Raw genomic sequence first — 20,279 nt, 5'->3', positions numbered from 1 at the left:
TCATTCGGATGGCATCATCTCAGCAGTTGGGGAATTTTTTTTGGCATCTTCGAAGACAGCACATAACACTGTTAATTTTCAATATTTTGGTAAAAAACAATCTTACAATATAGCTGAAAATATACCTTATTATGTTCAGAAAAACTTGGAAACATCTGATCGAGTACTTTCTTTAAAAAAAATCACTAAAATCGCCTAATTTTCCATGGATTACACTGGTATATCCCCTTAACGTTGCGTATAATCTATACAAGAATCTAGATATTCTCCATATGTTGTGTTCTTTTAACGAGAGCAATTTTTCTACATGATGTTCGGTATTAGTTCACCTGATTGTAGGTACTCTTACCATTGGAGGAGCTTGACGATGTCAACATCAGATAAGACGACACGAGTTTTCGAGAGGAAAATTTTGCGCAAGATTTATGGTCCTCAAAACATTGGCAACGGCGACGGTCCGCAGACGATGGAATGATGAGCTGTACGAGTTATACGACATTGACATAGTTCAGCGAATAAAAAGACAGCGGCTACGCTGGCTAGGTCATGTTGTCCGAGTGGACGAAAACACTCCAGCTATGAAAGTGTTCGATGCAGTACCCGCCGGAGGAAGCCGAGGAAGGGGAAGGCCTCCACTTCGTTGGAGGGACCAGGTGGAGAGCGACCTGGTTACACTTGGGATCTCCAACTGGCGCCGAACTGCAAAGGAAAGGGAGGAGTGGCGCGCTCTCATCGATTCGGCTATAACCGGTTAAACGATTGAACGCCAATCACATACATACATATTTTGTATCTAGCTACTTACTACCTATAACGATTTCTTATTTAAGATATTTCAGAAAAGTTTACCCACTTATACAAAGGTTAAAAAGTTCATATATATATATTTCTTATTGTATGAGACGAAGTGACTACGTCCCCATCTATATTTGAGTAAAATATACTTAACTTCTTAATTTAGAATTTTTGACTTAATTCGTTTCACACGTTTTACAGTTTAAACAAATGTTTATGTATGCTATTATGTGCTCCCAACTAGTTGTGCACATGAGTATATTTATACAAGATTAGTGTGTGGTATATAGTGTCTGGTACGTAAAAAAAACACGAAGAGGCCTGCCGAGCGCAGCACATACCGGCAAAAACTACGTGATATTGTCAACTTCTAACGCTCCGCATTGATTAAAATTCAGTCCGTTGGGTGCTTTGCAGCAGAAAAGTCAATTTTTGGAAATTCTTCTACAATTCTTCCGACAAGTGTGAATTAATTTAAATTTATCGTGTTTTTTATCAACTAAGTAAAAGTAAGAATGGCAAACGATAACTTAACAGCGGTTTTGTACGGCATCGAGGATTTACGTTTGGTAAGTTGGCAAGGGTATTGCGTGAAACTGAAGAAACTGCGAAGTTACTGATATGAAATAGTATATAATAATATAAATTTTAATTAAAGAATTTTTTCTAAATATACCAATAGGTTAAGTTAAATTCAAATTGATTATCTCATAAAAAACTTGAGATATCTTATATCTAAATAGGGGCGTACGTAAAATATTTTATAGAATAATTTCAATTATTAGTGACTTGTATTAAATGTTGATAATTAATATGATTGTTTACAAGTTTTCCGAGTCAGTAGGAAAAAAGCTCAACATACTGGCAAATAACTCAAAAACCTGTCGAAAAATAAACACTGAAGTAGTTTGCCAAACTTTTACCGCTGAAGTTTAGCGCTTTGTGACTGACAAAGATCCGTAATTTCTACGCAGTAAATTTACCTCGAACATTCAGTAAATATTGTGATTTTCCAAGCATTGGCACAATTATTCCTTACCAGGAAAAATTTTTTTCAAAATATCTGTTAGCCATTTCTAATTCAAAAGACACCTTTAATATGACCTCTATAAATGACTTATAACAACAAGATTCCATTGCTCTTTTCGAGAGTGTTTGAAAGAAAAATGCATTAGTTATGAACAAAAGGTTTTGTTTTCAATTATTTCATTTCGTTTGTGGCGTATCTATCATTCTTTCGGATATGTGGGTTGCACCACACCTTTAAAAGTTTTCAAATAAAACTAGACAATCGTATGGACCGGTTTACTACCAAAATGGACCACTTTTCCTCTAACAATTTGTAGTTGGTTTTATTCCTGGTATGCACATACAAGAGCGTATATATATAATTTCGTATATGTATTATCAGTTAGTGGTATACTTAATTCTTAAATAGGTATAAGTGTTTATTTTGGTTGTGGGCTCGTCAGTTGTATAAACATGACACGTACCTACGAGTATGTATGTATTTGCATAACTGGAATTCGTCGCAAACTAAAGAGCTTCCCACATAATACTTTGGAATTTAGAGTGCTATAAAATTATACATCTTTTTTTGCATCTAATAAACGGTGGCATATTTATGAAAAGCAAATGAATTGCATACACATCGTTTATCACATGTGTGTTCGTATACCTATATTTTTATTAATTAAGTAATTGAGACAATTGACTGGTTAAATATAACTTGAAGTAGTTAAGAATAACTACGATTACAATAAGGTCGATTTCTTTAGATGACTAACTCAAAGTCTGCTTATGTTGTTTTAAGATTATTATTTTAAAGCATTTAGTTGATAATATAAAAATAATTATATTCAAAATCGAAATTTCGTTAATAGTTTACATGCATTTATTGTTTTAATAAACATATCTTTCATTTTTTCGTTTTTTTTTTCGTAGGAACAACGTCCCGTTCCCGAAATTGCAGATGATGGTTGGTATTTTTATCGAATATATAACGCCAAATACACATAATTTATTAAAAATCTATTTTTAGAGGTGCTCTTGCGAATGGACTCCGTTGGCATCTGTGGTTCCGATGTGCATTATTTAGTTCATGGACGCATTGGCGATTTTGTGCTCACCAAACCAATGGTAATCGGACATGAAGCTTCTGGCGTCGTAGCTAAAGTAGGCAAGAAAGTAAAACATCTGGTTGTGGGCGATCGTGTAGCTTGTGAGCCGGGTGTACCCTGTCGTTACTGTGATCATTGCAAAGCTGGTCAATATAATCTATGTCCCGATATGGTATTCTGTGCTACACCACCTTATGATGGTAACCTCACACGCTACTATAAACATGCTGCTGATTTCTGTTACAAACTGCCCGACCATGTAACCATGGAGGAAGGTGCACTGTTGGAACCACTTTCGGTTGGTGTACATGCTTGTCGTCGTGCTGGTGTGGGACTTGGCTCGAAGGTGCTCGTATTGGGCGCTGGTCCAATTGGTTTGGTCACGCTTTTAGCAGCGCAAGCTATGGGTGCGGAACAAGTATTGATCACAGATTTGGTGCAGCAACGCTTGGATGTCGCCAAAGAATTGGGTGCCACTCACACATTACTCATGAGTAAAGATGATAGCGCCGAAGAGGTGGCGAAAAAAGTGCATCAAGTAATGGGTGTTGAGCCCGATAAGTCGATCGATTGTTGTGGTGCGGAGTCCACAACACGTCTCAGCATTTTCGTAAGTGAATTTAAACAAAAATTTCAAAACTAATGTTATTAATAAATGTAATAATTATTTTCGTTTAGGCTACACGTTCAGGCGGTTGCGTTGTTATTGTAGGTATGGGTGCCGCTGAACCAAAAATACCCTTGATCAATGCCTTGGCACGTGAAGTAGATATTCGTGGTGTCTTCCGTTACTGCAATGAGTGAGTTAAAAATTACGTGATGAAAAATTGATTCAGAATTAATTTTTATATTCGTTATCAGTTATCCCGCTGCACTGGCATTAGTTGCGTCTGGTAAGGTGAATGTGAAACGTTTGATTACCCACCACTTCGACATAACAGAAACAGCTAAGGCATTTGAGACCGCACGTTATGGACACGGTGGTGCCATCAAAGTCATGATTCACGTGCAACCCAGAGATGCAAATAATAAAGCCTAAGAGGACTTCAATGGAGTAAGACTTATAAGTAATAGGAGATAATTGTTTTTGTAAATAAAAAAATATGTTTTTTGTCTAATAAGAAGAAAAAGTAATGATATAATATATATTAAATGTGTGAAATGGTTATATGAAACGTTTCTTTCTTTAAAATAACGATGGAAATTAAAAATGTTCGTGTATTTGAAATCATTGCACGTACTGTAATTTGAATTTCTTTTCAGTGACTCAAACTGAGCCTTCGGGTATAACTCGTATCCCCAAATTTGAGAGATTTGTGCTTTTAGGTTTCTCTTCAGTTTTGGCATAATTTTTCTTTAAGTATTAATAAGTGTTTTCGTCTTATCCCATATCTGCCGTGTAAAGCTCTGTAAATCTTCAGAAGCACCAACATCGTTTATTATTGTATAAAGTGATATTTGCATTCAAAAAGGTATATACTATAGCTAGAATTCAATATTGATATTGTTATCGGTCAAAACTATTTATATTTTCCCACATATATCGCTATACCAAATTATTGTAGGTCAATAAAAGTCAAAAAATACGTCAAAAGCTTATCGACAAAATTATTACTTAATAATAATAAAAATACATACATATATAAAAAGAAACAGTAGTATATAAAAAATATACACTGATAACAATCCCGTAAATGTATCAAATCTGTAATTAACTGTTAAATACTGTTGCAATTTATAAGCTGCCAGAGCTTCAGATAGTATTGTTACTTTTTGTTATAACTGAGACCCCATATAGTTGAAATAAGAAGTCATTTTCATTCAATGTCGGCCGCAGTCTTCTAAAAAATACTGTATAACTACTGTTTGGTGATTTCCTCATTTCAATGTCAATGCTCATACATAGTATTGAAATGATTAATATAATATGAGCAACACAGTAAAAGCTCCTTATTCGCGCTTCCTTTATTCGCGTTTTCACTATTCACAGATTAAAAAAATGAGACCCAATTTCTATATTCGCGACTAAAAATTTTTTTATTCGCGGATCTAATAAGTACATACATAATAATAAAATTATTCCAATAGGTATCTAACCCAATATTCTTGTCAAATGGACTAATAAACAAGTAAGGAAAGGCTAAGTTCGGGTGCAACCGAACATTTTATACTCTCGCAATTTATTGAAGAAATTTTAATAAGATAACACCCAAATTTACCTATAAATTCGTCACAAAGTTTAATAGAATAACGAAAATCGTCCTATATAGTGCATGAGGGCTGAGGTATTTCCTGAACCGATTTCATTCAATTTCACCAGCTAGGTACACTATATCCAAAACTATACACGCACTTAATTTCGCAACGATATAGTATCTCACATATTAACCAATACATATATGTAGATTAAAGCCCACCGTATTTTTGAAAAACCTATAATTAGGTACGTGGGAGCTAGGAGATGTTATTATCGGATTTTAATAATTTTTGGAACAGAGACACACTATTAGAAGAAAACAATTTACTCTGAATTACATTAAATTATCTAAGAGATTTACCAATATTTTCGGTTAAAATTTACCCTTAGGCGCTGAGTTCAACACCCGATATCTGGGGTCTTGAAAAGTTATAGTCCGTTTTCGACAATTTTTTCTCAAGTGAAGCCAGAGATGATATGTACTATTTGTGTAAAGTTTTATTCCGCTATCTTCATTGGTACCTTATGTATGCATTATAAAGTGAAGGAATCAGATGGAATTCAAAATTGAGTTATATGGGAAGTTGTCGTGGTTATGCACCGATTTCATCCATTTTTCACATGTGTCATCAGGGTGTCAAGAAAATATTATATAACGAATTTCATTGAAATCGGTCGAGTAGTTCCTGAGATATGGTTTTTGACCCATAAGTGGGAGATGCCACGCCCATTTTTCATTTTGTAAAAAAATCTGAGTGCAGCTTCCTTCTGCTATTTCTTATGTAAAATTTAATGTTTCTGACGTTTCTCTTTAGTGAGTTAACCCACTTTTAGTCACTTTCAACCTAACCTGTGTATGGGAGGTGGGCGTGGTTATTATCCGATTTCTTGAATTTTTGGACTGTATAAGGAAACGGCTGAAAGACACGAATGTAGAAAGTTTGGTTTATATGGCTTTATTGGTTTGCGAGTTATATACAAAAAACCTATTTGAGGGCGGGGTCACGCCCACTTTTCCAAAAAAATTACATCCAAATATGCCCCTCCCTAATATGATCCTATGTTCCAAATTTTATTTTCATAACTTTATTTATGGCTTAGTTATGACACTTTATAAGTTTTTAGTTTTCGCCATTTTGTGGGCGTGGCAATGGTCCGATCTTGCCCATTTTCGAAGCAACCTCCTCAGGGTGCCAAGGAATACGTGTTCCAAGTTTCGTTAAGATATCTCAATTTTTACTCAAGTTATCCGTTGCACGGACAGACGGACGGACGGACGGACAGACAGACATTCGGATTTTGACTCGTCTCGTCACCCTGATCATTTTGATATATATAACCCTATATCTAACTCGTTTAGTTTTATGACTTACAAACAACCGTTAGGTGAATAAAACTATAGTACTCTCTTTAGCAACTTTTGTTGCGAGAGTATAAAAAGTAAAATAGATCTTATTACAAGAAAATGTTAAATATTCCACTATTTTCGCAATATTTTTTAACTTTTGGTAATATTTCCATATAGAAGGGGCTCACATGGAACTGAACTCTTGTTCTTAACCATTCTTTAGAAAAATTTCAAAAAACACTTTAAATTAAATGGAACCAATAAAAAGTTACAAAATTCTTCAAACCATTGCCTAAGCCTTAAGATAATTAATTAAAATGTTCAAAAACTTCAATTAAATAATTTTTTTTTATATCTATTTGTTTTTTTTTTTGTCACCTAGGAACATATCTCCTATAATCCGATATAAATTACCATCCCGTATTCACGGTTTCTGAATTCGCGGCATATTTATGGAACATATACCCTGCGAATAAAGAGCTTTTACTGTATTGCATAATTTCCTAATCTAAATGACTTTGACGAAGAGTTCAAAAAACGAAAACCAAAAACCTGTAAAGTGTCAAAACTAAGCCATAAATAAAATTATAAAAGTAAAAATTAAATTATAAAATTTGGAATAAAGGATCGCACTAGGAAGTTGCATATTTGGATGTAAATTTTTTGGGGAAGTGGGCGGGGACCCGCCCCCAAATCGGTTATTTGTTTATATCTCGCAAACCAGTGAAGCTATATAAACCAAACTTTAACTCTCGGATAATAACCACGCCCTCCTACCATACAAAGGTTAGGTTGAAAATTAAGTGGGTTAACTCACTAACGAAAAACGTCAGAAACACTAAATTTCACAGATATAATAGCAGAAGGAAGCTGAAAAAATATTTCTTTACAAAGTGTAAAATGGGCGTGGCATCGCCCACTTATGGGTCAAAAACCATATCTCAGGAACTACTCGACCGATTCGAATGAACTTCGGTATATAATATTTTCTTGACACCCTGATAACACGGATAAAAAATGGGCGAAATAGGTTCACAACCACGACTACTTTCCTTATAACTCAATTTTGAATTCCATCTGATTCCTTCAAATTTGTAATGTATACATAAGGAACCAATGAAGATAGCGAAATAAAACTTTACACAAATAATGCATATCATATCTGGCTTCACTTGTGAAAAAATTGTCGAAAACTGACTATAACTTTTCAAGGCCCCAGATATCGAACATGTTAAACTCAGCGCCTAAGGGTAAATTTTAACCGAAAGTATGGTAAATCTCTCAGATAATTTAATATAATTCAGAGGAAATCGTTTTCTTCTGATAGTGTGTCTCTTTTCCAAAAAATAATAAATATTAATGAAATTAACTTTAATGTTATATAGGCATATAGTTATACAAAAAAAAATTGTTTAACTCTTTGATAGAGGTTTATTAGACTTTCTAACAGAAGCCTACAAGCGATGGACTTTACAACAACATTTTCATACCAGTGCTTAAAAACTTTTCTCACCTTAGAAAGAAGAACTATCACACTCTAAATAATTTATATTCCCATTTTATAATGTAATGTAAGCTCATGTTTCAGAACTCTAATCTTCCTCATTTCACATCTTGTATGAGGACCCCCCCTGGATTACATTTTCTATTAAATTCTTCAATAACCTATAAATTCGATCGGCAGTACCTTATTGTAAGTGAAAATACTTTTACCGTAAAAGTAAATAATTTTCCAATATCTTTTCTTTTCAATCTATCAATCAAATATATGTATAAAAAACTTAATTTAAATTTTTTCGTTAAAAGATTTTCAAACATTTTCGCAAAGATTACTCAAAAATAGTAAAAGGTCCGAGATGGATTAAATTTTAAATTTAAACAACTAAATTTGGATAATAAATTTTATAAATTAATTATAAATGTGCATTAATACTTTCGAAAATGTTTCTGGGCCACAATCAGACGTTAGCTTCGCTCAAATGTATTGCACCCACGTTTGCCCTCCTAGCTCCAAAAATTATTGGAGACGTCGTAAAGTGTTTCAGTTCGAAATGCGATGGCGGCTCTAGTAAGAATAAAAAGTCAAAGAAAAATGGCAAAGATAAAAAGTCAAAGAAAGGTGGAAACGATAAAGGATGCGCTGATGGTAAAGGTAAATCGAAAGGTGAAAAGGATAACTTAACAGCTGTATTATATGGCATTGAGGATTTGCGACTGGTAAGCAAGCTCAAAGCGATTTGTCAATTCGAAATCAACATTTCAACTAACACATTTACACAAACTCAAATAGTGAAACAAATAAATTTCGATTCTAAAGCTATAGTAAAAGACAGCTCGTTTACGCTGAAACTCCCATTCTCCAATTTCTTTGCATCTGTATACAACATCCAAACATTCTTTGAAATGTAATACCCTTATAATTATTATATAAATAATTAATTATTGTATAAAACATATTTTTTTATTTTTTGCGTTCTCTCAGGAACAACGCCCCATTCCAAAAATTGCTGATAATGGTTGGTATTCCTACGAAAATTTTATGTAAAACATGCATGATCCATTTTATAAACTTTACTTTTCTTTCCATAGAGGTGCTTTTAAAGATGGACTGCGTTGGAATCTGTGGTTCCGATGTGCATTATTTAGTTCATGGACGCATTGGCGATTTTGTGCTCACCAAACCAATGGTAATCGGACATGAAGCTTCAGGTGTCGTAGCTAAAGTAGGCAAGAATGTAAAACATCTCGTTGAGGGCGATCGTGTAGCTACTGAGCCGGGTGTACCTTGCCGTTTATGCAAATATTGCAAAGCTGGTCAATATAATCTGTGTCCCGGTATGATATTCTGTGCCACACCACCTTATGATGGTAATCTCACACGCTACTTCAAGCATGCTGCCGATTTCTGCTACAAACTACCCGATCATATGACCATGGAGGAGGGTGCACTGTTGGAACCACTTTCGGTTGGTGTGCACGCTTGTCGTCGTGCTGGTGTAAGGCTTGGTTCCAGGGTACTTGTATTGGGTGCCGGTCCAATAGGTTTGGTAACAGTTCCAGTGGCTAAAGCTATGGGTGCAGTACAAGTTATGATCACAGATTTGGTGCAGCAACGCTTGGATGTTGCAAAAAAATTGGGTGCCACACATACATTATGTATTAATAAAGACGATTGCGCCGAAGACTTGGCAAAAAAGGTGCATGAAATAATGGGTGATGAACCAGACAAATCGATCGATTGTTGCGGTGTAGAGTCCACAACGCGTCTAAGTGTTTTCGTAAGTGAAGTATAATAATAATATACATATTTTTTTCGAAAGTGTTATAATTAGTAAATGAATTATTATTTTTTTAGGCTACTCGTTCAGGCGGTTGCGTTGTTATTGTAGGCATGGCTGGTGCTGAGTCGAAAATACCCTTGATCAATGCATTGGTGCGTGAAGTAGATATGCGAGGGGTCTTCCGCTATTGCAATGAGTAAGTAGATACGTTCAGGTGGATTTAATAAAATACAAATAACACGTCTATTTTTATATTCATTATTAGCTATCCCGCAGCGCTGCAATTAGTTGCCTCTTGTAAGATGAATATGGAATGTTTGATTACCCACCACTTCGACATAACAGAAACAGCTAAGGCATTTGAAACCGCACGTCGTGAAGACAGTGGTGCCATCAAAGTCATGATTCACGTGCAACCCAGAGACACAAATAATAATAAGTCTAAGTGAATACCAATGCTGTAATACTTATGAGGCAAATGAGTTAATTATTTTTGTAAATAAATATTTTCAAAATAAGAATAATAAATGAAAATCAAATTTACTTTTGTAATAGAACTGCTCTAGCCAAAGTAGACACTAGGACTGAATACATTGTAGTTTTGTAGATGCCCTCATAAAATTCCTACAACTAAACCTTTCAGTTTACGATATTTATTATTTACATTCCTACTCAATAAAGTGCTACTTGTATTCGAAAAGAAAAAACTCACAATTCCTTTCATTCCTAAATTGACACTTATTGGCAGATTCTATATTGAAATTGTTTAACTATGTATATGTCAAGGTTGAGGAGTTTGAGATTTTTGCTCACTATTATCTCACATTTAGTCGAATTTTAGGTCAAAGAATGTCAGAAAATACGTCAAAAGCTTATCGGTAATAATAAAACTTTAAAGAAATCCGTATAAGTAAACACTAGTATACAATAGATGTGTATTATATGTATATATATGATAAGAGTTCCATATATGCAGTGATTATTTTTAAATCACCTCAACTACGGTTGCCATTTTTAGACGAAGTTAGAGCTTTCAAATAAGATTACTACAGTTTAAATATTTTATTTACTAAGCAATGCGTTTTTGTTGGGTTTTAAGTATAACTAAGAATATATTATAATTTAAATAGAAAGCAGAAAAGTTTTATTTATATATTAAGGTCGCAGGTTTTTAAAGAAGTCTGTGTGACCGCTAATTGATGAGTTGCTATTTCCAAAGTCAAACCTCCTAGTCTTGAAATTATTATTATGAGCAATATTGTGTGATTTTCTTATCTAATAAAGTATGACGTATAACAATTAAAGTACAAAATAGCAGCTACATGTGAAAATAGCTCAAGTCGATTTTAAGCAATTTTGAAATGGAATGAGAATAATTTTAGAAATTATATTATTATTCAGTAAATCATGTTTCTCCTCCTATTTTGAGCAGCAGTTTTGATGGTTATCCGACAGATTGTAGAAATTTTAATCCATTTTATAAGAACCTTTTTCCTGGCAGAAATACATTAGGAGCTATGGAATTATAGCCGAAACCATAGTAATTAGAAAAGTTTACGATTTCAAAACTCTTAAAGGCTATTTTTCAAAGGATAATTAATAACAGCTGTTATTAAACGGTTTCTGTCCATTTCATATCCTCTAAAAACTATACCCACATTTGTTTCTTTCAAAATTTATTCAATAGTTTCTTTAGCACCTTTATGAAAGTGAAAACACATTTTTCCCTGAAAAAATACAAAAATATACAAATTTTACAGTTACATCAATCTATCAATCAAATTACATTCAAAAAGATTTTCTTTCAGTTTTTCCATTACAGAAATTTTGTGCAAATTCATAAAAAATCAGAAAAAAATAGCATTAGAACCGAAATTAATAAAAATTTAAGTTTAAAATTTGATAAAAAATTAATAACTAAAATACAAATGTATATTTAAATTTATAAAAATGATTCTGGGCCAATTTCAAAAGTTAGCTTCGCTCAAATGTGTTGCGCCTACGTTTGCGCTCCAAGCGTCGAACATTTTTGGAGACGTCGTAAAGTGTTTCAGTTCGAAATGCGATGGAGGTAAGAGTAAAAAATCAAAAAAAGATAAAAAGTCAAAGAAAGGTGGAAACGATAAAGCATGTGCTGATGGTAAAGATAAAAAGAAAGGTGGCAAGGATAACTTATCCGCAGTGCTGCATGGCATCGAAGATTTGCGACTGGTAAGCGGGCTTTATTCTACATAGGAGTTTCTTATATCTACGAACAAAATCTCTGTTCGGTTATTTTAAATGCATTTTAGGAACAAACGCCAATACCAGAAGTTCTACCAGGACGTAAGTGCAGAACTAAGCTACAATGATAAAATTAAAAACAAATAACTTATATTTTACAGAGGTACTGCTTGCCATGGATACAGTGGGTATTTGCGGTACCGATGTGCATTTCTTAGTAAAAGGTCGAGTCGGCTCGTTTGTGCTGAAAAAACCGATCATTATTGGACATGAAGCTTCCGGTATTGTCGCAAAATTGGGTAAGGGTGTTAAGAATTTGAAAGAAGGTGATCGTGTCGCCATCGAACCGGGTGAATGTTGTCGTATATGCGAACATTGTAAGAAGGGTAGATATAATTTATGCCCTGATATGAAATTCTGTGCTAATCCACCGTATAATGGAAATTTGCGTCGCTATTACGCACATATGGCTGATTTTTGCTACAAATTACCCGATCATGTCACGATGGAGGAGGGCGCTTTGTTGGAACCATTATCAATTGGAGTCGCTACGTGTCGACGTGCGAAAATTCGACTCGGTTCGCATGTACTCATCATAGGTGCTGGACCCATTGGATTAGTGACACATATTGTGGCACAAGCATGGGGTGCTGCATCGACGACCATCCTCGATTTCGAAGAGCATCGACTTAAAGTGGCAATGGATTTGGGTGTGACCAACGCATTTAAGGTGTGTAAGGATATGGATGTGCAAGAAGCTGCAAATAAATTAATTAAAAATATTGGAGTTAGGCCTGATAGAACAATCGATTGTGTGGGCAATGAACAAGCCGTGAGAATAGGAATCTATGTAAGTAATATCTCTATGACAATATCTCTATGACTAACGAATAGGTTTGTAAGTCAGCTGTAAAAGCTAGAATTTTTTCCTTCGTCCAGTTACTGATATCCCTCTATAATATACAGAAATATAAAATTCATGCAACTGTTTAAGGCTAGTTGATTTACTAACGTTTCAAGGAAAGAGTGTCTTTTCAACAATTCTTTTGAGCAAATTATGCACAATAGTTTCCTTTAATGTACCCAACTTCTACTGTTTTCTGATACTCTCGCAACAAAGCTGCTAACAGAGTATCATAGTTTTGTTCACATAACGGTTGTTTGAAAGTCATAAAAATCAACGAGTTAGATCCGTTAATGCAACGGATAACCTGAGTAAAAATTTGGTACACATGTTCCTTTGGACCATGAGAGGGTTGCTATTGAAAATGGGCGTACCATTGCCACGACACAAAATGACGAAAACCGAAAACATATCTGGTATAATTCATTCTAGGAAGAGGCATATTCGGATGTATTTTTTTTTTTTTGGAAGTGGGCGTGGCCAATAAAGATCTATAAACCAAACTTTCTGCAGACGTTTCAATTACGTACCACATCACACACCTTGAAAATAGTTGAAATCGGATAATAACCACTCCCACCTCCCACACAAAGGTTCGGTTTGAAAGTACGTTAACTCACTAACAGAAAACGTCAGAAACACTAAATTTGTATTATTTTTTCCATTAAATGGCAGAGGAGATTTAAAAAAAAAACAAAAATTAAAAATAGGCGTCGCACACTTATAGGTCCAAAATCCATATCTCGAAAACTACTCTACCGATTTCAATGGAATTCGGTACATAATACTTTCTTGGCACCCTGACGATACGGATGGGAAATGGGCGAAATCGGTTCACAGCCACGACTATTTCCCATATAACTCAATTCTGAATTCCATCTGATTCCTTCACTCTATAATATATACATAAGGAACCAATGAAGAAAGTGGAGTGTAAAAATTGTCAAAATCGGACTATAACTTTCCAAGACCCCGGATGTCGATCATGAAGAACTAAGGGTAATTTTCACGGAAAATATCGGTAAATCTCTTAGATATTTTAATGGAATCCAGAGGGAATATATTTCTTCTAATAGTGTGTCTGTACCAAAAATTCTTAAAATCGGGTAATTACTTCCCATAGCTCCTATATGTATACCTCATACTCGGATTATCCAACTTCCGGTGGGTTTTTTAGAGATATCTTAGCAAAATTAAGTGAGCATATAGTCTTGCATATAGTGTACCTTGGTGTTGAAAATTAGTAAAATCGGTTAGAGAATTACTTCAACCCTTATCTATACTAATATTATAAAGCTGAAGAGTTTGTACAATAGTGATTTTGGGCTTCGTTTTTTTCTTCGTCCGCGTCAATTTCTGTTATCAAAGAACTTCTGCGTAAATTATATTTTTTGTTTTATTTTCTGGTGGCAGAAGAACATATTGATTTTCTCCGCAACCTGATCTTGACAACGCGACATATAATTGGCCATGTGAAAAGCAGTCTTGGCGTAAATCGATCCCAACGTGTTTAAATGTTTGCCCCTGCGATTTACTAATTGTAACGGCGAAAGATAGCTTAAGGGCAAATTGAATTCTTTTAAAATTAAAAGGTATATCATTTTGGATCATCGGGCTGCGAGGTATAAGTACTGTTTGACCAACTGCTGGACCAGTTAAAACGATTGCAACGATCACGTTATTGCGAAGAAATTTGACTTGAAGTCGGGTCCCGTTTCAGATTTCTAAGTAAAATTATTGGGGCGCCTAATTTTAGCTTAAAGGAATGTGGAGAAAGGCCACTTGGGTTCAAAGAATTTAGAAACTCCTGTGAGAATGGACCACAACTTCTTGATCCATTACATTATCAATAGATGTGTATGTGACTATATCTCCTTCAAGTTTATTTAAAACTAGAAGTTGGAAGAACGGCACATTCGGCACTGAAGCTTCCGTTAAACATGCAAATCAATGAAACACCTGTTTGCAAGGCAATCAGCTATGGCAAAAGTGTTGAAGAATTGTAAACTGATAGTATGAGATAAGTGCAATTCTCTAGAAGCACTTGACAGACCCATGAAAGATCTGTGAAATAATAATCTTTCAATTTTTTATTCCAATTCATCGTATTTGTGGCGATACGTGAAAACCATATGATTGACCATGAATATACGAGTGTTCCTGCAACAGGATAAAACCACAGAAGAACTGTTAAAAATTGGAAATGGATGGATTGATATCAATTCCACCTGCCATTTGTCAATTCACTTCAACGAAAGATGAACTCATCACGAATGTATATCTGAACATATTGGCCAAAATTATAAGTAACTACGATTGGTTGAGTTCATGCACAATTTTAGCTGTCAAAAAAGACCGATGTTGATGACTTCATCTACACGATTCAAATCAAATTCCGGGAGATTTGTGTGTTGAATTTCTAAATTTTTTGGATTTGCCTGACATGCCGCCGCATCATTTACATCTTAAAGTTGGATCTGTCATTATTATGTAATTATATCGAAACTGTGTAATTGAACCCTGATTGTGTCGCAGCTAGCGAATAATGTGATAGTTGCAAAAATTTTGAAAGGGACTTACAAGGGGCAGAATGCTTGATTCCACGAATTTCTCTGAGTTCCAACGATTTGCCGTTTCGGTTCAAACGTATTAGTTTCCAGTCAAACTTGCATATGCCATGTCAATCAACAGGTCACAAAGACAGTCGCTGGAAATGTGTGGCATAAATCTGGAAATGCCATGTTTTTCATACGGTCAGCTATATGTGGAGTGTTCACGAGTTGAAAAGCCATCTTCTCTGTACATTTACGCTCCGGAACAGAAAACAAAAAATGTTGTTGTCAAGCTGCGTTACATTGAAAAAAAATGTAGAAAAATCGAAAATAAATGATTTTCAATACAATCTAAATTCAACTTTCTTTCCTTTTCAAAACAAATAATTTCACGCAGAGCAACGCCTGTGGGGTCAGCTAGTATATAATATATGATGATTTTCGTTATTCTATTGAACTTTATGCCGAATATATGAGTCAAATTGTATTATCTTAATAAAGCTATATCATACATTGCGAGAGTATAAAATGTTCGGTTGCACCCGAGCTTAGTCTTTTCTTACTTGTTTGATACAAATTATATTATTTAATATTTACATTGAAAAATAATTTAATAGCAAATAATTATTATTGAATTTAAAAGGCCACGCGTTCCGGTGGTATATGCACAGTTGTTGGCATGGGCGCAGCAGATGTAAAGTTCCCCCTAATGGAAGCGCTCACACGGGAAGTGGATCTGAATGGAGTCTTCCGTTATTGCAATGAGTATGTCATGTGCATACATATTTAAGAAGTCAAATAAAAATTATTCATTTATTTGCATTTTAGTTATCAATCAGCTTTGGAATTAGTTTCCTCAAAGGATACGGGTGTCAAGAAATTGGTCACGCATCATTTTGATATTGAAGATAGTCTTGAAGCTTTTGACACGTCACGTCATAGAAAAGAAAATGCTATTAAAGTACTAATTCATGTGCAAAAACGTGATACAAACAACAAAAAACCATTTGACAAGTAGGCGAACGCTATTGTATTAAAAATTTCGCGAGTATATTTGAATAAAACTTTTTTCTTTACTTAAATTCAAAACAATTTTTCTTAGAGAAACAAAGAGTATACAAAAAAATAAATTTTTTCCAACTATTTATACATATTGTGAGTGTGTTTATGTATATATAAAATAGTATATTTTTTTGTTCATGTCGGCAACTATTATATTTTTTGCTATGCTTTACAATGAACAAATTAAAAATGCGTTAATCGTAAAAATGTGCATTAAAACAGCTGAGATTCTCTCAATTAAACATATTATAATTATACAGAGTGTGTAAATTCGTTTTTGAATCAACTCAATTTCGTTATATATATATATGTATGTATATGCTTCCGCTAGCGTTTATACATAAGGAATATCAAATTTTTATAAAAATTCACTTTTCACATTTAGTTGGCATACATATTACTACAATAATTTAAGCTAATAATTGTTGAGCTGCTAATAGTTTTATTTCTAGGCACTCGTCTTGATTTTATTACCACTTTTAAGTTATTGCTTTTTTATAAGAAATCAATTATATGCGACAAGCACTGCGGACGGAAGCCAAATGTACTCTATAATAGACTAGTGAAAAATAGTAGCGTAGTTTTTTGTTCAAACAATTCTCCAAAGAAATTTAAGCGAATCAAATAAATGCTTAGTTTGTGCGATTATATGTTGGAAAATCACAAGATGCCTACACAAAAATTTGTGTATATAATTAATATCATTGTGATGTCACTATTGGCTTACGCGCCACCTCAATCAGTACATCGTACACGACATTTTAATGATGTGGTGGTGCAGTTGCGTTGTTGAACTGGAACGTTGGATAACGTGGCGCAAAATTGACATCGCCAACAATCGTTGTGTGCTCCGAATCCTCATTGCTAGTGATTTTTGGCGCACGGAACTGTGTCTCGACAAATTGTGGTGGCGCTGTAACGGTAAATATATATTTTAATAAATCAACGCAATCAATTTTTACTGATATCACTTACGTATATTTGGATAAAGCTGCCCACCAGCGCTGTCTGCTACATTCCAGCCAAGCGCACCACCAGCACCGTCACTTGGTGGACTTGCTGGACTAACCGGTTGCGTTGGCGCCAATGATGGATCTTGATCTTGCGGCTGTGAGGGTATTTGTGCGGGCACATCTGTATATGGAGCTGGCGGCTTGAATGATGCCAAAGGAATTGTACCCAGTATGATTGGTATATTACCGGACAAATTACGATGTGGGCCGCTCACGTCACATTCAATCTAAATATAATATAAAACGTATGTATATAACCAATCACATATAAGTATTGTCTTGAAACAATAGCTCCTTATAAGTTTAGGAAATCCATTATACTTACATGTAAATCATAATCCAACGATATAATACCGCAATTGAGTAAATTTGTTGGTGGCAGTGCTGGTATTTCCAATTGTTGCGTAAATGTGCGTGTCTCACCGCCCGCAACTGGGCCAATGCTCAATTCGGCTATTGTAATTTTGCTTTGCTTCTTTTCCGCACGCGGTTGATTCACTTGGAACGTGACACGTTTACGTAAAATAAACTTAACTGATGTGATGCCAACATTACTAGCATTATCGCATTCACAAGTGATTGGTATTGTCTGGCCAGATACGTAACCAGTCACTGGCACGGTGGTGATTACCGATAATGGACCAGAACGACAGCAGAAACAGCAAAAGCTCTTCTCCAACTCGAGTTTATATGGTTCCTAAGCGTTAATTTTTTTTTTAATATTTATTAATATACATATATACATATATGATGTTTAAATATTTTGATACAATTGCACCAACCTTTACGCGTGGGTTGACGTTAAGATCGACTGGTGAGATTACGGTGAAAGCCATTTTCATATCCTGATCAAATTTCCATGGACGATCAAGTGTCACCTTAACCGTGTAACGCACATGACCGAATTCACCCTCAAAAGATGAGGGCAATGTGGGCGGCAATGCGCAAGTGAATGGATAAGTGTGCGTGCCAGCTGGGAGCTCAGTTTCAGAACCTTAAATGATAGGTGACCATAGAAATTATTAATTTAGTATGTTGCATACTTTTAGGATTTATAATTTATGTGCATACTTATAAAAGCTGTATTACAGTTTTGCTCGTTTCCTTATTTACTTACTATTCTTTCCACCCAGTAGATAGTACTGTATTTGGAAGTATTCTTCATGACCGCGCAAAGTTTCCGTTTCCTGTTCAGTCTTTCCTTCGCTTGTGGTAACGGTTTTTGTTTCCGACCATTCAGTATTGGCTTCGCCCAGAAATCTGATTATAATGCCTAAAAAGTTAAAAAGAAAGTTTTTAATTTTTCGAGCGATTTGTTTAAAATTTATACTAATTAAAATGAAAAACATGTAACTAATATTTGCATACAAGCTTTGAATAATTAAATAGCAACTCCCTTTTACAAAATCGATTAATATTATTACTTCATCGACACTACAACAATGTTTCATGCTGATCAACAACCCATACATGTATACAAATATATCTACATATATATATGTATGTATGTATGTACGCCCAATCAGTGAGATGACATCATTCGCATCTTTTTTTGAATCACAATATTCATTTGCGACTATTCGTCACAAAAGAAATAAAGCTCATTCGAATTTTGATAACTTTTTGTCTGTTATTTAGCAATAAATTTGCTGGTTGAATAATTACAAAAGTACGTACAAGTATTTAAATAGTTTTGAAATCATATCAAGTTAGCACTTAAATAAGCTACCAGATAGGTATGTGATGCTGATAATTTGTCGCCACGAAAAGCTATCACAACAACAATATTAACGCACCACAATGTACATATGTACATATATACAGATGTAGCAGCAGAATTAGAAATACACAAAATACTTGAAATTCCACTGTGCATTTGGGGCGAAAGTGCTGTTTATGTGCGAATACGTCTGGATCCATTCTATATTTGTATGTATGGATGTTAATATAGTTGTTTTACATACAAATATGACATACATACATGTACGCACACCCGCATATACTGATCTAAATATGAATGTAAATTGTTTGTTGTACTATTGAATACTTATATATTAGCACTTTTAAATATATATGTATATGCACAGATATGTAAATATTTACGTAGGAATTTGGGTGTTGAAGGGGTCACTGCCAGTTTCATATAAACAGAAAGGTTATACAAAAAAAGTAACAAACAAATAAAGCACGAAACCGCTTTTTCAAGTTTCTTCAATCGTTAGATATATCGAAGTGATTGGACACATAAAATACAAAATAAGAATGTATTTGTGTGCTACAGCCGGCTATTGCTGATTCAAAACAGGGAGGTGGTGTAGTGGGCCCTAATAATAGATGCATACTGCATCACGAACGAAAATAATGAGATACGATTCTACTTATGTCGTCATAGGTGAGTAATACAATGGTATTAAATCGCAAATCACAAATATAATATTGCACCGTCAGCCTTTTATGTTTTAAATTTATACGTGTATAATTTTCGATGAACCTACCTCGTACTTTTTTCGCTGAATCAAAAGTCAATTTCACCTGTCCATTAATGGTTTGTCCTGCATAGTATGTATTCCATGGATTATCTAATTGAATTTCACAACCTTTAAGTCCCATTTTAATTAGCACAACACAATAAATTCCAGTTAGAATTGAATGTAAGATGGATATATATTTTTAGATTCTTATAAGAATTTTAATCTCGAAAGCACTGGACTATTTAACACACCCAACTAACTAACATTAGCTACATCTGTGGCTGTAGGCTTTGAAGCAAATTATTTCGCAAGT

The 20,279-nt window shown here is 34.5% G+C and overlaps 4 protein-coding genes across 4 annotated transcripts; 3 read left to right on the top strand and 1 right to left on the bottom strand.

Moving 5' to 3' along the window:
- Window positions 1-1,176: 1,176 nt before the first annotated feature.
- LOC105216613 (sorbitol dehydrogenase) lies at window positions 1,177-4,083 on the top strand. Its single transcript, XM_011191200.3, has 5 exons — window positions 1,177-1,364; window positions 2,740-2,773; window positions 2,837-3,525; window positions 3,594-3,715; window positions 3,777-4,083. Exons 1-5 carry the CDS (start codon window positions 1,311-1,313, stop codon window positions 3,952-3,954), a joined length of 1,077 nt encoding a protein of 358 aa, XP_011189502.2. The 5' UTR covers window positions 1,177-1,310; the 3' UTR covers window positions 3,955-4,083.
- A 4,140-nt stretch (window positions 4,084-8,223) lies between these two features.
- On the top strand, window positions 8,224-10,284 carry LOC128919715 (sorbitol dehydrogenase-like). The gene is made up of 5 exons (XM_011191202.3): window positions 8,224-8,677; window positions 8,943-8,976; window positions 9,050-9,738; window positions 9,816-9,937; window positions 10,007-10,284. The coding sequence occupies exons 1-5, from the start codon at window positions 8,402-8,404 to the stop codon at window positions 10,188-10,190; spliced, it is 1,305 nt and encodes a 434-aa protein (XP_011189504.2). The 5' UTR covers window positions 8,224-8,401; the 3' UTR covers window positions 10,191-10,284.
- A 1,251-nt stretch (window positions 10,285-11,535) lies between these two features.
- On the top strand, window positions 11,536-16,502 carry LOC105216614 (sorbitol dehydrogenase). Its single transcript, XM_054233095.1, has 5 exons — window positions 11,536-11,952; window positions 12,033-12,066; window positions 12,126-12,814; window positions 16,064-16,185; window positions 16,249-16,502. The coding sequence occupies exons 1-5, from the start codon at window positions 11,692-11,694 to the stop codon at window positions 16,436-16,438; spliced, it is 1,296 nt and encodes a 431-aa protein (XP_054089070.1). The 5' UTR covers window positions 11,536-11,691; the 3' UTR covers window positions 16,439-16,502.
- A 283-nt stretch (window positions 16,503-16,785) lies between these two features.
- LOC105216615 (arrestin domain-containing protein 17) lies at window positions 16,786-20,241 on the bottom strand. Its single transcript, XM_011191205.3, has 6 exons — window positions 19,991-20,241; window positions 18,613-18,768; window positions 18,278-18,489; window positions 17,821-18,192; window positions 17,458-17,722; window positions 16,786-17,395 (listed from the first exon to the last, which is right to left on the bottom strand). The coding sequence occupies exons 1-6, from the start codon at window positions 20,103-20,105 to the stop codon at window positions 17,244-17,246; spliced, it is 1,272 nt and encodes a 423-aa protein (XP_011189507.1). The 5' UTR covers window positions 20,106-20,241; the 3' UTR covers window positions 16,786-17,243.
- Between the last annotated feature and the right edge of the window lie 38 nt (window positions 20,242-20,279).

The sequence above is a fragment of the Zeugodacus cucurbitae genome, chromosome 2 (genome assembly GCF_028554725.1).
Source record: "Zeugodacus cucurbitae isolate PBARC_wt_2022May chromosome 2, idZeuCucr1.2, whole genome shotgun sequence".
Taxonomy (NCBI): domain Eukaryota; kingdom Metazoa; phylum Arthropoda; class Insecta; order Diptera; family Tephritidae; genus Zeugodacus; species Zeugodacus cucurbitae.
Note: the sequence above shows the minus strand (reverse complement) of the source record. Positions and strands in the feature narration are given on the sequence as shown.

Coding starts and splice junctions, on each gene's coding strand:
- LOC105216613 (XM_011191200.3), top strand. CDS start 1,311: ATGGCAAACGATAACTTAACAGCGGTTTTGTACGGCATCGAGGATTTA. Junction 2,774..2,836: donor TCCCGAAATTGCAGATGATG/GTTGGTATTTTT, acceptor ATCTATTTTTAG/AGGTGCTCTTGCGAATGGAC. Junction 3,716..3,776: donor GTCTTCCGTTACTGCAATGA/GTGAGTTAAAAA, acceptor ATTCGTTATCAG/TTATCCCGCTGCACTGGCAT.
- LOC128919715 (XM_011191202.3), top strand. CDS start 8,402: ATGTTTCTGGGCCACAATCAGACGTTAGCTTCGCTCAAATGTATTGCA. Junction 8,678..8,942: donor GCATTGAGGATTTGCGACTG/GTAAGCAAGCTC, acceptor GCGTTCTCTCAG/GAACAACGCCCCATTCCAAA. Junction 9,739..9,815: donor CAACGCGTCTAAGTGTTTTC/GTAAGTGAAGTA, acceptor TTATTTTTTTAG/GCTACTCGTTCAGGCGGTTG.
- LOC105216614 (XM_054233095.1), top strand. CDS start 11,692: ATGATTCTGGGCCAATTTCAAAAGTTAGCTTCGCTCAAATGTGTTGCG. Junction 12,067..12,125: donor ACCAGAAGTTCTACCAGGAC/GTAAGTGCAGAA, acceptor TATATTTTACAG/AGGTACTGCTTGCCATGGAT. Junction 12,815..16,063: donor CCGTGAGAATAGGAATCTAT/GTAAGTAATATC, acceptor TGAATTTAAAAG/GCCACGCGTTCCGGTGGTAT.
- LOC105216615 (XM_011191205.3), bottom strand. CDS start 20,105: ATGGGACTTAAAGGTTGTGAAATTCAATTAGATAATCCATGGAATACA. Junction 18,193..18,277: donor ACGTCAACCCACGCGTAAAG/GTTGGTGCAATT, acceptor ATTAACGCTTAG/GAACCATATAAACTCGAGTT. Junction 17,396..17,457: donor GCAGCTTTATCCAAATATAC/GTAAGTGATATC, acceptor TTACCGTTACAG/CGCCACCACAATTTGTCGAG.